We start from the raw sequence: 16,090 nt of genomic DNA, 5'->3' as shown, positions 1-16,090 counted from the left end.
AAGAAATGTTAATTCCTTACCCTAATAGGATTACAACTCTAACACTATGTTTGGATAAAGGAAATAAAATTAGAAATTGGATAAAAGTCAGAATTTATAAATTGACATGCATCAATTCCCTTGTTTGGATTCATAAACATAGAAATTTAAAATTTCTACATGGAAAAAGAACTTGGAATTTAGGATCTCCAATTCCCAAGTTTAAATTTCATGTAAATAGATGTCATTTCCCAATTTCTATAATTGAAAGTTTAAAAATAACAAATTCCGAATTCAATTTCATTGTTCTTTTAGGTTAACTAAACAAGAAAATTCATAAATTATAGAAAATAAAATAATGTCATTTCAATTTCCATTATTTTAAAATTCCTCAGTAATCTTAAATCTCTTCATCCAAATATAGTGTTAGAATTTCCAAGTAACAAAAAAAAAAACTTGGAATTTAGGGCCTCCAATTCCTAAGTTTAAATTCCATGTAAATAGGTGTCATTTCCCAATTTCTATGATTGAGACTTTAAAATTAACAAGTTCCATTCTCAATTTCATTGTTCTTTTAGGTTAACTAAACAAGAAAATTCACAAATTATAGAAAATAAAATCCCGTCATTTCAATTTCTGTCATTTTAAAATTCCTTAGTAATTTTAAATTTCTTCATCCAAACATAGTGTAATTGGATAATATCTAACCCTAAAGAATATTCCAAGATATCCCTTGATACACTAGGATCACAACTTTAATAGAATAACCCTAGAGAATATTTCAAGATATTTCTAAATATATTGTAATTTACACAATCACATCTTTAATCTAATAGGACTGCAACAATAGATCATTTTTTTCTATTTCCCATTATTATTTTTTACCGCGTTTCTATCTTTCTCGCCTAAACAAAGCAGCACCAACGGCCCATTTGATTCCTCAACCCAACCACCCGCTACTCTCACTAGGGTTTTAGACTTTTAGTTTTTCATCGTACTGTTCCGGACTTTGGAGGTTTTGCCACTCGAAGCCCTCCAGTTGCTGCGGAGGCTCTTCTCTCTTATTTGATCCGAATCGTCGAGAGCCATTCTTCTCCTTTCCTTCTCCACCCGATACTCTCCGAGTTTTGTTGCCGACCGAAGGCAGAGCATAAACAGCACTAACAATGGCGGGCCTCGTTCCTCCTCCTCCAACCGCGGTTGATACGATTCCGAAGCCGAAAGAGGATGAGAAAGTGGATTACTTGAATCTTCCTTGCCCTATTCCCTATGAGGAGATCCACCGTGAAGCTCTCAGTCAGTCTCTCTCTCTGTTCCCCCCTTTTTTGTTTCATTTTTCTCTCTCTAGTTTACACTGATTTGTTCTTTAATTTGAAGAGTATGTGGATTTGTGTTTATTCTTGTTAGGATTTAAACATCTGCTTTTATGGTCTTTTATTTTACATGCAATTGATGAAAGTTTTATTGTGAAATAATATGTTATATAACTTATATTTGAATTATGAATTCTCGGAGAAATAAAAATGTATTAGGTCTTGTAACTATCATTTTTGTGTCTCATGTTACACAGCCCGATTTTAGAAATCGAATGGAATGGGTTTTTATTTTTGGGTTTACTTGGACAATAAAGAAGTGCTCCAATGTTGGGTCTAAGAAGAGATTATTTGTATGTGTATGCAGTGTCTTTAAAGCCTGAACTGTTTGAAGGGATGCGCTTCGATTTTACTAAAGGACTCAATCAGAGATTCTCACTCAGTCACAGGTCTGATCGGACTTCCAATTCATTCCCATCATCATTCTATTTAATCCTTATTATTTAGACACTGATCTGAATCATAACGCTCCTATGCCATCAGCGTGTTCATGGGACCTACGGAGATTCCTTCACAATCTCCTGAAACTATTAAAATTCCCACTGCTCACTATGAGTTTGGTGCCAACTTTATAGATCCAAAGGTAACTAACAGTCTTATGATATTAGTCATCTGGGATACTTTTCTATGACAAGCTGAATTTAAATTCTCATTTAAATATTTGGTGTCATGCAGTTGATGCTTTTTGGGAGAATGATGACTGATGGAAGGCTTAATGCAAGAATAAAGTGCGATTTATCTGAGAATCTTACTTTGAAGGCCAATTCTCAGGTGATTTGAAAGACTGTTGAAGAACTTTATCTCTTTTTTTATTTTCAGAGTTTGTGCAGATAATCTGTAATGTCTAAGCTTGTTAGTTAACTTCTCTGTGCTTTTTTCCAGCTTACCAACGAGCCTCACATGTCACATGGCATGGTCAATTTTGATTACAAGGTAAGACATTGACTTTGGAATATCTTTCAGTTACTTTTATTTTTATATAATGGTGTTCCAACCAGGAAGAGGTTAAACTTCTCACTGAAACAAATTACATGCATTGCAGTCATTGTGAAAGAACTTTTATATAGCTATTTTAACTTTTAAGTACCTGTTTGGGACAACATTTTGAGCAATGTAGAAGTTTTGCTGTAGTAAAGGTGCTTTTTTGTGTTTCCATATTTTGCTGCACTCAAAAGAAAACTTCCTGTTGGGTCATGCAAAAGCTAAAAACTGCTTGTGATAGAAAATGAGACAGTTGTATTAAATCTAGCTAAGAACTTTTTGTGGAGAACCATTAAGTTGTAGGCTTTATAGCTGAGAAGCATCTTATGGTGGAAGCAGTTACCCTCTTTAATAACTTTTTGTGCAGAACCATTAAGTTCCCTGTAATTTTAATTTAATTTCATCAATCCCTTTTACTTTTGAACAATAATCAGTAATATGGATGGCTAGTTGGTTGGTTTAAAAAATTGTTGCTTGATGGTTATTGGGTCAAATCAGTTTTTATTTTCTTGCTGTCTGGTAGTTGGTAGTGTGGATAGTATGAGAGTTTGGGAAGAATTTGGGTGGGTGAATTTACTTTAAGAAGCTTGTCTCCTTGGTTAATTTTATTGTTGTCCAGGTAGGCAGGTACCATAATGGAACCATTTAGCCTTCATTTGACATATCTATTCTGGTGAATTGGGATTTTGGTTTTAGACTTTTAGGAGGTACTTAATGAGGTGGAGGAATTATCTTCTTTCCTGGTTATTTTGGATAAGGGTAGGTTTCGGATGCTAGAGTAGAATCAAGAAGATTGAATCTGGATCTTCAGCTTCCTACTTGTATGTCTTATTTGGAACTTAGTTTCACTATGACACAATTCTAGAATTTCTACCAGCAGGAAGGGGAAGCTTCTTTCATGGATTTTGCTCCTGGTAGGGTTAACATGTGCAATTTAATTCAAAGACAAGCAAGTTGATGTATTTCAATTTTCACCTCATTGGTGCATTTTGTATAAGCAGGGTGAGGAGTGCTGATGATATATATGTTCTCTGTCCAGTATCTCGAATATTGCAGAATATATTCAGGAAGGTCAGTGAGTCAGGTGGTTACAGCAGGTTTTTATCCGCTGTTAAGTGATAAGGCTTAAAGCCCTTTGAGATTTTTTTGTGCTGGTAAGTGAAGGAGGTTCTAGGAGTATATAGGGGTTTGTGAATGACCAACAGTCTGGCGGATCCATATAGGGGCCCGGGTGGTCCCGGGACCCTTCGGAAGCCTGAAGAAACACTTATGATCGACCTTCAGGACCCTCCAACAATTTGGGCAAGTGCAGTGGAGAGGCTTGTTGCCTCCATGGATGTGCAGGCAGCAGTGCTTATAAACAAAGAAGAAGAGGTTTTTAATTTTTATTTTAAAAGACCTAGCCAAAACGACAGCGTTTTTAAGCTAGGTCATTATAAAAAATTGAAAAAAAACTAAAATATCTCTGTTTTATCTATAGAGCCCGAAAACCCCGGTCTTTTCAAGTATCCCCAAATTATATTTAACAACTCCCAGCCCCAATCGTCGCAACCTTCCAACTTTAAACCCAAGTTACCCTATTCCCCACCACCATTTGCCGTTCCACTGCCCTTTAGCTCCCTAATTTTATTTCTTCCAAATTCATATAAGTTTTTTAATCCTAGACTCTAGTCCCAACTCCCAATTAATAATATATATGTTACATTAACAAATTTTATCTTTGTAGTCACTAATTGCGTTATGTTGTTGAGGAGAATTTTTATTATCTTTGAGATTAATCTTGATTTATTCAATGAACCAAAATTACCAAATTTTATAGAAATAGTGATATGGAACCAAATTAGTCTAATATTTTTTTTGAACTTTTATGTTGGGACCCCCCGATCTTGAAATCCTGGATCCGTCAGTGCCAACAGAGTTAGGTTTTGGGATTTGATTTGGTCATCTGTTTCAGTTGAATTTAGGGGGTGTTCTTTTCTACTCATCTTCTAGATTGGATGGTAGTTGTGCCTTAGATGCTTCTTATTCTAGTTTTATTTAAATTTTACAAGTTATATGTAGTAAAGACTTGGATCTAACGGAGGACATGACACAGAACCAAGCGCAATGGCGTTCTAGGATTCATATAGCCAACTCCACTTAGTGGGAAAAGGCTTTGTTGTTGTTGTTGTATATGTAGTAAAGTAGGTCTGGTGTTTTGCTTTCAATTTGGACTTCTCCACAGTATTAAAAAATACCAGGATTTTAAGGATAGCTATTAGAATTTGATTGGATTGACCTTTGATCTGCTTTAGGGATTAAGCGCAAGGGCTTTAAGAAGAAATGATTTAGACTTCCTTTCGTCCTCCCATCTGTTTACTTTTCCTCATTTTTTCAACAACTGGAACTCAATACACATGGGGGCGACCAAATGATGTGGCACTTTCTATTTGAAAAGATTGTCCAATGTATACGGAGTTAATGCTCTTTTATTTGTTTTTAAATAACATGATTATTTATTAATTTTTGTTCTGTATTTTGAGCTAACCACTTTGGTATTAATTTTCTAATAATCTTTGTGTACTTATATTGCTTTACCCAACATTGACTTCCTCTGTACAGGGCAAAGATTACAGGTCACAGTTTCAACTAGGAAATGGTGCATTGTTTGGAGCAAACTACATTCAGGTAAAATATTGGATACCGTATTCTCTGTTTAACCTTTTCATTAGTTTATGACTCACGATAATTCTTATTGTTGTACACTCTAACTCTACACGCATTAATCAGCACAAAATGGATTCTACAAGTTTCCTTTACGTGAGAGGGTTCATTATTTGCTTCCCTTCTACGCTTCTGTATCTTCGAATTTCTGGATAACTTATTTTCTTGTCATGTGTTAATTGGCGAAGATGCTATAGTTTAAATATGTGATAGGGTTTTTTTTTGTTTTGTTTCATGTAATGCTTTTTTCAGTTGGTGACTGAGCTGTTCTGTAATTGTTTATGGGCTTGCTATCGGTGGATGCCTTTTCCATGGTTTCTGTAATCTTTTTCATTTCTCTAAATTTCTGTGTTCTTTTCTTTCAGATACAAGAGTTTATGTTTTCTCTTAATGAAGAAAAGAGTTATTTTGATTTTTTCATGTGTTGTGTATTTCACAACATTTTGGGAGAGCACTTAATACAAAGACAGAAATGTATAATCTGTATTAATTATACTAAACATAATTTAACTATATGATGACCATGTCTTTTTGCCAATTACTATTAACTGCTTGTTTTCTAGCATTTATTTTTCATTTCCTTTGTTTTCCCAGCTTTTATCATTTCTATGATTCTATTAAGATGTAGAAGCTGTTATTGGCACTCCATAAAGGTCATCCTGCTCTCCTCGCTTATAAATCCAAGGAAGAAATTGCACTTCAAGTGAAGGATGACTTCTAGTGTGCCAATAACTGTTTCCTAAGATTTTGTCAAAACTCTTTTAGCTTTTAAAGCACTTGGATTTTATTTGAGCATGAACCAAAGGTAAATGGAGCAATAAATGTAAGTGTATAAGATAATTACAGGAATGACTCAAAATTTATCATCTTACTATTAGTAGTGACATGTATTATGAGTTACACTTGGCATTTATTATGTATTCTCCATTGTTTTTTTCTGTAATTGATTGTTCCATTTTAATTCCTAGTGATAAGCATATTTTGTTGCCTTTATGTCAATGGCACACCTAGGGGATCATTGGGAAGTGCATTTAAAATGATCGAAAGAGTTTTTAGTGAAAATGTTTTTGGAACCAATCCTTTGTAAAAATGTAAGTGAATCTTGGAAGAGCACTTGAAGTGCATGCTTCTTCCATGAAGCGCTTCAAGTGCTTTTGGAATCCAAAAACATTTTCTTTAAAAGTGGTTTCAGTCATTTTAAAAGCACTTCCAAATGAGCCCTAGTTCTCTCTATTGATTTACCTAGCGCATTTTACCAATCTTCAAAGTGCTTATTACTTTTCAGAGCGTGACCCCCCATCTGGCTTTGGGTGGTGAAGTGTTCTGGGCTGGTCAGCATCGTAAGTCTGGTATTGGCTATGCTGCTCGGTACAACACAGACAAGATGGTAAATTCTTGAAGCCTTATTATAACTTCCTGGTTATCCGACATAATGTTTTCATTGCTTCCGACTGTTGTTTACTCATTTATTCTTGTATGGAAACAAGATATTAGTTTGTTTTTTACATTCTATGGCACCAGAAAGGCATCAAGATTTGTGCATCTAGAATGTATCTAAAGTTAACTGTATGCTTGCTCACTCTTGTTTCTTTTATCAAAAACCTTGTTTCATGCCACAATTTTAGGGTGAAGTAAGTCTTGGCCCATGATGTAGAGTTAAAACATCATGAACATTTATTGCAATGTTTCCTTATGAAATTAATTTTATGAAACTCTACCATTATAAGGGTTGGTTCAAAAATGATGTTGAAATAATTGGAAATAAAGGAAACTAATGATATGACAGAACAATTGGAAATGAAGGAATACTTTTATTTATTTTTTTTTCAATAAACCAAATAATTGCATACTAATAATAGGATGGGGTTGCAGGCTCATTGTCTCTATTGTAGAGGTATGTGGCTAAGATCCTCCACATTAAACATTGGACTAATGCTACTACTTTCATGTAGTTCAAGCCAGCATTACGCCTTAGATCCACCATTTGAGTACTGCAGGGCCTTGCTTTCCTTCTTTTTTTGGTCTGAGGGTCCTGCTTTCCTTGTGTGAAATACAACAACAAAGCCTTTTTCCACTAAGTAGGGTCGGCTATATGAATCCTAGAATGCCATTGCGCTCGGTTCTGTGTCATGTCCTCCGTTAGATCCAAGTACTCTTAAGTCTTTTCTTAGTCTCTTCCAAAGTTTTCCTAGGTTTTCCTCTTCCCCTTTCGCCATGGACCTCTGTTCCGTAGTCGCATCTTCTAACTGAAGCGTCAGTAGACCTTCTTTGCACATGTCCAAACCACCGTAACTGATTTTTTCTCATCTTTCCTTCAATTTCGGCTACTCCTACTTTACCTAGGATATCCTCATTCCTAATCTTATTATTTCTCGTGTGCCCACACATCCAACGAAACATCCTCATCTCCGCTACACCCATTTTATGTACGTGTTGATACTTCACCGCCCAACATTTCATGTCATACAACATCGCCGTTCTTATTGTCGTCATATAAAATTTTCCCTTAAGTTTCAGTGGCATACAGCGGTCACACAACACGTCAGATGCACTCTTCCACTTCATCCATCCAGCTTATATTCTATGGTTGAGGTCACTAATTCTCCATTCTTTTGCAAGATAGATCCTAAGTAGCGAAAGCGGTCGCTTTTTCGTACTTCCTGATCTCTAATCCTCATCCCTAACTCATTTGGGCCTCCATTAGCACTGAACTTGCACTCTATATATTCTGTCTTTGATCGGCTTAGGCGAAGACCTTTAAATTCCAACACTTCTCTCCAAAGGTTAAGCTTTGTATTTACCCATTCCTGAGTTTCATCTATCAACACTATATTGTCTGCGAAAAGTGTACACCAAGGAATATCATCTTAAATATGTCCCGTTAACTCATCCATTACCAATGCAAAAAGGTAAGGATTTAAGGATGAGCCTTGATGTAACCCTACAGTTATGGGGAAGCTTTCGGTTTGTCCTTCATGAGTTCTTATGACAATCTTTGCTCCATCATACACATCCTTTATAGCTTGGATATATGCTACTCGTACTCCCTTCTTTAAAATCCTCCAAAGAATGTCTTTTGGGATCCTATCAAACGCTTTTTCCAAATCTATAAAAACCATGTGTAAATCATTTTTCCTATCTCCATATCTTTCCATCAATCTTCGTAAGAAATAGATTGCCTCTATGGATGAGCGCCCTGGTACGAACCCGAATTGGTTGTCCGAAACCCGTCTCTTGCCTCATTCTATGCTCAATGACTCTCCCAGAGCTTCATTGTATGACTCATTAGTTTAATACCCCTATAGTTCATGCAATTTTGTACGTCACCCTTATTCTTGTAGATAGGCACCAAAGTGCTCCTTCACCACTCATTTAGCATCTTCTTCGTTTTCAAAATCATATTGAAAAGGTCTGAGCCATGTTATACCTCTCTCCCAAGACTTTCCACACTTCGATCGGTATATCATCTGGGTCCACTGCTTTTCTATGCTTTATCTTTTTCAAAGCTACAACCACTTCTTCCTTTCTGATTCAGCGGTAAAAGGAGTAGTTTCTACATTATTCTAAGTTACTCAACTTCCCCAAAGAAGTACTCCTTTCATGTCTTTCATTGAAAAGATTATGAAAATAACCTCTCCATCTGTCTTTGACCACATTCTCTGTAGCAAGAACCTTTCCATCCTCATCCTTGATGCACCTCACTTAGTTTAGGTCGCTTGTCTTCTTTTCCCTTACTCTAGCTAGTTTATAGATGTTCAACTCTCCTTTTTTGGTATCTAGTCGCTTATACATATCGTCATAAGCTGCTAGCTGAGCTCTCTCACAGCTTTCTTCGCCTCCTGCTTCGCTATTCTATACCTTTCACCATTTTCATCGGTCCTATTCTTGTATAAGGCTTTACAACATTCCTTCTTGGCCTTCACCTTTGTTTGTACCTCCTCATTCCACCACCAAAATTCCTTTTGATGTGGAGCAAAGTCCTTGGACTCTCCTAATACCTCTTTTGCTACTTTTCAGATACAACTAGCCATGGAATCCCACATTTGGCTAGCTTCCCCCTCTTTATCCCACACGCATTGGGTGATTACTTTCTCTTTGAAAATTGCTTGTTTTTCTCCTTTTATATTCCACCATCTAATCCTTGGGCACTTCCAGGTCTTGTTCTTTTCTCTCTTTTGATCTAGCCATGGAATCCCACATTTGGCTAGCTTCCCCCTCTTTATCCCACACGCATTGGGTGATTACTTTCTCTTTGAAAATTGCTTGTTTTTCTCCTTTTATATTCCACCATCTAATCCTTGGGCACTTCCAGGTCTTGTTCTTTTCTCTCTTTTGATATGTACATCCATCACCAACAAGCGATGTTGATTAGGCAAGCTCTCCCGGTATAACTTTGCAATCCTTACAAGTTATACGATCCTCTTTCCTCATTAGAAGAAAATCTATTTGTGTTTTTTACGACTCACTCTTGTTGGTGATCACATTTCTCTCCCCAAAACCATGGTCACCATGAAAACCTCCATAGTTGCCTGTTTCCTTGCCCACGTGTCCATTTAAATCTCCTCCTATAAATACCTTCTCCGTCTGAGCAATTCCTTGCACCAAGTCTTCCATGATTTTTCCAAATTTTCTCCTTTAAACTCGTATCCAACCATACTTGAGGTGCATACACACTAATCACATTGATGAGTTATTATCCTATTACAATCTTGTTTGCCATAATTCTATCTCCTACCCTCTTGACATCTACAACATCTTGTGTCAAGGTCTTGTCCACGATGATGCCAACACCGTTTCTCGTTCTATTTGTGCCCGAATACCAATGTTTAAAATCTGAGTTTTCTAGATCCTTTGCCTTAAGACCAACCCACTTAGTTTCTTGTAGGCACATATTACTTATCCTTCTCCTCACCATAACTTCCATAAATTTTCCTGTTAAGGTTCCTATATTTCACGTTCCTAACCGCATTCTACTCTCTTGAACTCTACCCTTCTATCCTAGCTTCTTCATCCTCCCCATCTAATAGGATCAAAGTACTTCTTTTGTGTGTCATGTGTAAAGTTGATATGAGCATAGCTTCTAAACAACTTTGAGTGTAGTCATTCAAAAAGAAGTTTCTATGACCCCCTTACTCATTTAACACTGTATTCGGGTGCCGATGGAGATACAGTGACCCTTGCTCACTTATCACTGTGCTCGGACCACACAGTGCGCCACTTACGAGTGACGCCTTAGCTTTAGCACGATTTCGTTGTCGATTCATTTTCATAAGGATTCGACGTAACCTAGGAGTGTCGACTGTCGACTACTTGACGCCCTCCCCCTCCTCCTTTATCCGAGCTTGGGACCAACAATGTAAGATAAACTCTTCATCCAGGACCAGGAGAAAAGTAGCCCACTTCTAAAAGAAAAAAAAAAACCTCATAACTGCAGTAACTCCGTAATTCTTAGAGGAAGCTTCAAAGCAAAACAGAAAGCAAGGATTACAAAACATTGTGAATGGTCTTCGTAATCATCTTAGGTACTATTTCGAGCGAGACCTGCCCGTTCTATGAACAAAGGTGATACAGGGTTATAGGAAATTAAGCCCCAAACTGTTGAACCATGAAAGGTCAACCTCAGCTTATTGAACCTAAGGAGCATGCTAACTGGTGCGAAAATTAACTTAACACACAAATTAAACCCTCTTGTTGTCAAATTGTAGTATAAATGCAAGTAGGGATCGCTCTAAATCGAGGATTAGGAGGGCTTGCTAAAACCTCTAAACTGACTTAAAAACATATAAACAAAGTTAAAAACACTAAACTAGACTCAAAGAACTTAAAACAAACTCAAAGGACTCAAAACAAGCTAAAAACACTCAAATCTGCCTAAAAACACAAACTGGGCAGATTTAGACTCTAACACACTTTTGGGACACCTAAAAACACAAATCAAAACAGATTTTGACTAATAAAACACTTTAAAGTAAATGGGGTTTTGGTTTTGACGAATTTGAAAACAAAACAAGTAAATTAAAGAACTAATGAAATCTGCACAAATTTGAGTAAATTGAATGGATGGAAGGCTAGCTAGGAGGTTATTCTCCACATATGACATACTTGCACATAAACCAATTTTCAGTTGTTCTTTCGATCAATCATGAAACTCAACACCCCAGGTTAATTAAGTCCGCTTAAATTAAACTTCAAGTTCTAATTAAGTTATTGAATTGGATGAGAAAGCGCATACAACAATTCAAGCATTCTTCAAAAGTTCTTTACGTGAACAGCACAATAAAGATACAATCAAAGATCATTAAGTATTATGAAAACTATAAGTATTGACGAGGCATTCGTTACTATGATGAGCATGAAACTCCTGCCAAGAATTTATTTAACGCGATCGTTTATAAGCGACCTCCACTACTTGTGAATATAAGTTTGTAACTATTAGGTGAAACTCTCTTATACTCTAGCATTATATTCATGCATGCAAACTAAGTGTGCACTCTTAATAAACATACACGAATAAGTTATCAATCAAGCAGTTAAACAAATTGAATTCACAACTTATGAAATCACAACTGAAGGTAATCAAATCATATTGCAAGCATGAACATGGTTTCGAATTCCCCCCTAGCTAAGGGGGGTTTAGTTCCTCATACTCACAAAGCAAAGATAAACAAATTTAGACATTGAAAACAAAAGAATGAAAACACTTAAAAACGCTCCAACAATCCAACTTGAATGACAAGCACGTCCAAGGGTCCTCCTTCTCTTTGTTGCGGCACAAGGTGTGGTTTGATGGATGAGTGATAAATTATGGTGGTGGATGGATATAGGTGAGTTATGGTGAAGGGTGGATGGGTGGATTGTGTTCTCCCGGCTAAGGAATGAAAGTGTAAGTGTATAGAGTTGTGAGATGTGAATGTAGTGTCTTTTTATGGATCTTTTCTCCTTCCCCCTTGTTATGGTGAAGGGTGGATGTATTTATAGGCTAGGGAGAGGACCACCATCTAATTAAGGTGGTAGTGGTGTATGTTGTGGTAATGAGTGGATGTAATGGGTATGGTGGGTGAGTGTTTGGTAATGAGTGGATGTAATGGGTGTAGTGGATGAATGTTTGAGTGGATGTAATGGGTGTAGTGGATGAATGTTTGAGTGAATGTAATGGGTGTAGTGGATGGATGTTTGGTAATGAGTGGATGTAATGGGTATAGTGGATGGATGTTTGGTAATGAGTGGATGTAATGGGTGTAGTGGATGGATGTTTGGAATTGTAGGTCAACACACTTGCACACACATGTTGATTTCTAGCCTTCAAATCTTCAAAAACGTCCATCCTCCTGTCTCCATGCTTGCACTATCCAATCTTGGCCCAAAAATGCTCCAAATAGCACTTTGTTGCTAACTTTGTTATTTGAACTTACAAACACACGAAAATAGCTTAAAATACATAATTGACTAAGAAATAACAACATAAATGCACAAGAACAAGCTAACTAAGTCGCATAAATATGCTCCTATCACTAACCGTTGTATGACCGGGCAACTCTGAAACAAACTCCACTAGATTTGTTTTCATATGAGATTTCCTTTGTATGACTGGGCAACTCTAAAACATATTCCACTGGGTTTTGTTTTCATATGAGATCTCCTTTGTATGACTGGGCAACTATAAAACATACTTCACTGGGTTTTGTTGACATATGAGATTTTGACTCAAGTAACTGTTGAGGGATTCATACCCTAATCCAACTTTTCTTTGCACCCCCAGGTTGCTACAGGGCAAGTCGCTAGTACCGGAATGATTGCTCTTAGCTATGTACAAAAGGTGTCTGATAAGGTGAGAAAAGTTGATCCATTTTAACTTTTTATATTGTTGGATATTTTGATTGAGTTTTCCATTTTTATGGTTTCTCCGAAGTCTTTCTTACAGTCTTTCTTTCTTGTAGGTTTCTCTTGCATCAGATTTCATGTACAACTACATGTCAAGAGATGTCACGGCTAGTTTTGGTTATGATTACATTCTTCGACAGGTAGCTTATGTATTTTAATGTCCAAATATTCGTGAATCATTATAATGGTGTAGTGGGAGATGTATAAATCAATGATTCCTATTTCATTGCAATAAACAGACACTCTTTTTCTTCTTACGTTGTGATCTTACTAGTAGGTGAACATTTTAGGGTTTAAGTTACACAACCAGTGCTATCGGATTGCTGCTGGAGTATGTTACTACCTAGTAGGTGAACAGTTTCATGAAACATGATTTCTTAGACAGTGTGGTCTGTTTAATTCTGTGCGGACCTTGATGATCCAGATTCAGGTTCAGTCTGGCATCATAAGATTGTTATGTATATATGCAGTGTATCCATGCAATACACAAAAAACGCTGCCTTGTCTATTGAAAACCATATGCACTTCCTATATATGGATTTTTTTCCTTGGTGTTCTATTGCACTGATATGAAACCCGGTTCATGTCTCATCATGAATTTTATTTGTGCCCTTTGCCGTGATGGTGTCAAGGAGGATTGTGTGCTTACCTAATTTGTGTTGTTAAATCAAATATGAATTTTTAAGCATTGACTGTTCTTGGCTAACTTTTATCATTGTTGCAGTGCCGTCTTAGAGGAAAGATTGATTCCAATGGCACCGTAGCTGCATTTTTGGAAGAGCGGCTAAATATGGGTCTTAATTTTGTTCTTTCTGCAGAGGTGAGGATTTAGCAATGTTGTGTGTGCCCTTCTTCCTCTTCTCAATTAGATGAACTTTTTTTTGCCACTTCTTTGTCAAGTACTAAAATATACGCCTTGCAGATTGATCACAGAAAGAAAGACTACAAATTCGGGTTTGGATTGACTGTCGGGGAGTAAAGTGCAGGACCAATGCTGTTTCGTCATTCTTGCGGGCAAGATATCTCTTTATTTTTCCATTCGAGTTGAACTAGAGATCCCTGTATACTTAATCCCGGGTAACATTATCACAGGGTGGGATCAGTTGAGCCCGTTTTAGTAGCCGGTGTCTGTTTGGAGTTCCCTTTTTTTTCAGTTAAGAGTTGTAGAATAAGATTTCTAAATAATTCAAATTGTATTTCTAGTCGCAACATTAACCTTTGTTCGAAAAAGGAAACTTTATTTCTTGAATGAATCTGATGATCCTCTGCCACAATTTCTTCAGTTTCCCCCTCCTGTTGTTCAAAATCGTTGATTAATTTGTATGACCAACGGGGAACTTTTTTATTAATCCACATAATCTTGTGGTTGCAACTTCTTTTTTACTCGCACATGATTTTGCAAAGTTATCCATGTTAGCACACGACCACCTTATATTTATCGTACCAAGCCATGTTGGGACATTAACATCGTACATAATTCACGCCTGCTAAAGGGGGTGCAAGCCGTATATCAGGGCTTGAAAGTGAATCGTGGTTTGGATGGTTGTAGAAGTTTATTGAACTACGTGAAGCTAAGGTTATGGAAAATTGGGCTACTTGGGTGCACCAAAAGTTCAAGTCCATAGTCTGAGAGAACAGACCAAGTAGCCCCTTCCCTTGCAAACCAAATAGGACACTTACAAAACAGCCAAAACCAAAAACTGAGCTGCCTAGAGAATCATGTTCAAACATAGAGCTGTGCGCTTCATTGAGGAGAGAAGGCACCTTTCCCTTCCAAGCTTATACAGTAAAACAAGGAGCGTTGCCAAAAGAGAAGTCCGTGGAAATCGACTATGGATTTTTCCAATTGCTATACACATTAACCACAAGAAATTTATTTTGTTACGGATTTTTGCATTTATCATCTTACGAGAATGGAGCATGGTATAGATCAACCGGAAGAGGTATGCATAGAAGTATTTGCCCCAAGGAGGAATCCTATGGGAAATATCCATCACCCTTTGTGCTTATAATTTTTCATGCAAGAAAAACAAGCAACATCTGAGTTCCTAAAAACATTTAGATGAATTTGATGAAGTACTTTGGAAATGGTTGTTTATAAAATAAAAGCCATTAATTTGGTTGTAGTTTGATCCATATCCTAATTAATAATTGTGTAAAGATGACCATATTGTACGTTACATAAATTGGGATTAGACTAAGCAATTGGCTCTTAAGATACAAAGTTAAATGGGTCATCTACATAAAATGCACAAATTATAAGATCGATTTCAAGCTAGCATTGTGACATTTGAAGACAACTCATACTCAAAACTCACGGAAGTTTTACATTTAAGCACATCCTTTTGTTAGACCATTTATATGTTTGTAGAGTCTTTAGAAATACGCTCCCAACTTAATATCAAGCTTATAGTTTACTGCGAAGCTGGAACGGCGCAAAAGAAAATGCCTGACAATGTGCAATTTGTTCTGCTTCAAGTTCACAAACAAAGCAATGGAGCTGCTGGGGATGTATAATGGTACACAAGCAAGGAATACCATCTTCTCAGCACCCTATGAAGCCTTCGGGTTGGGATCATGCAACGTGACTACAGGTACGGTCATCTCATTCACCTTAAGCCATCCGCCAACTCTCTGCGAGGTATCTTGGCTTTCATGGTTTTGCAAGAACAAGGCAAGTTAATCACAAGTGGGACCATGTACTGCAAAGTAAAGAATTGCATGCATGAGAATTGAAATGAAAGGGTTATGTTGCGGTGCCTTTTCACATACTAAAACTGAAATCCCACAAAGGTGCATGCGACTGTGCTAGATATCAGACACATGATGTTTACCAGAAAACTAAGGCAACTGATCAAATATATGCAATCATGATCTCATTCTGAAAGGGCATAAGTTGACAAAATGACTCTCCAAAGACTTTGAAGTTAGAATAACTAAATATAAGAAGAGAGCTCCTTCTGCTAGACCAAAGGTGCATATAAAATTATAAATCAATGTTAATGGGAACTGGTCATTTATAGCACACGGTGTGGCACCCCAGAGATTAAACAAGATTACGTAACTTCGTAGGTAAAATCCTATGATAGGAAGGTGACTTATCTTCAGCAAAGGCAGTCTAAGAATTGGCTGAAGTATCTATAGGTCAATCTGTAAGAATTCTTCAATTCCTT

General features: G+C 36.9%; 1 protein-coding gene across 1 annotated transcript; it reads left to right on the top strand.

Moving 5' to 3' along the window:
* Positions 1-910: 910 nt before the first annotated feature.
* LOC126597036 (mitochondrial import receptor subunit TOM40-1-like) lies at positions 911-14,191 on the top strand. The gene is made up of 11 exons (XM_050263791.1): positions 911-1,275; positions 1,660-1,741; positions 1,836-1,935; positions 2,028-2,123; positions 2,235-2,285; positions 4,935-5,000; positions 6,322-6,423; positions 12,796-12,864; positions 12,974-13,057; positions 13,642-13,737; positions 13,840-14,191. The coding sequence occupies exons 1-11, from the start codon at positions 1,146-1,148 to the stop codon at positions 13,894-13,896; spliced, it is 933 nt and encodes a 310-aa protein (XP_050119748.1). The 5' UTR covers positions 911-1,145; the 3' UTR covers positions 13,897-14,191.
* Positions 14,192-16,090: the final 1,899 nt, after the last annotated feature.

This window comes from Malus sylvestris, chromosome 13 (genome assembly GCF_916048215.2).
Source record: "Malus sylvestris chromosome 13, drMalSylv7.2, whole genome shotgun sequence".
Lineage (NCBI taxonomy): Eukaryota > Viridiplantae > Streptophyta > Magnoliopsida > Rosales > Rosaceae > Malus > Malus sylvestris.
Note: the sequence above shows the minus strand (reverse complement) of the source record. Positions and strands in the feature narration are given on the sequence as shown.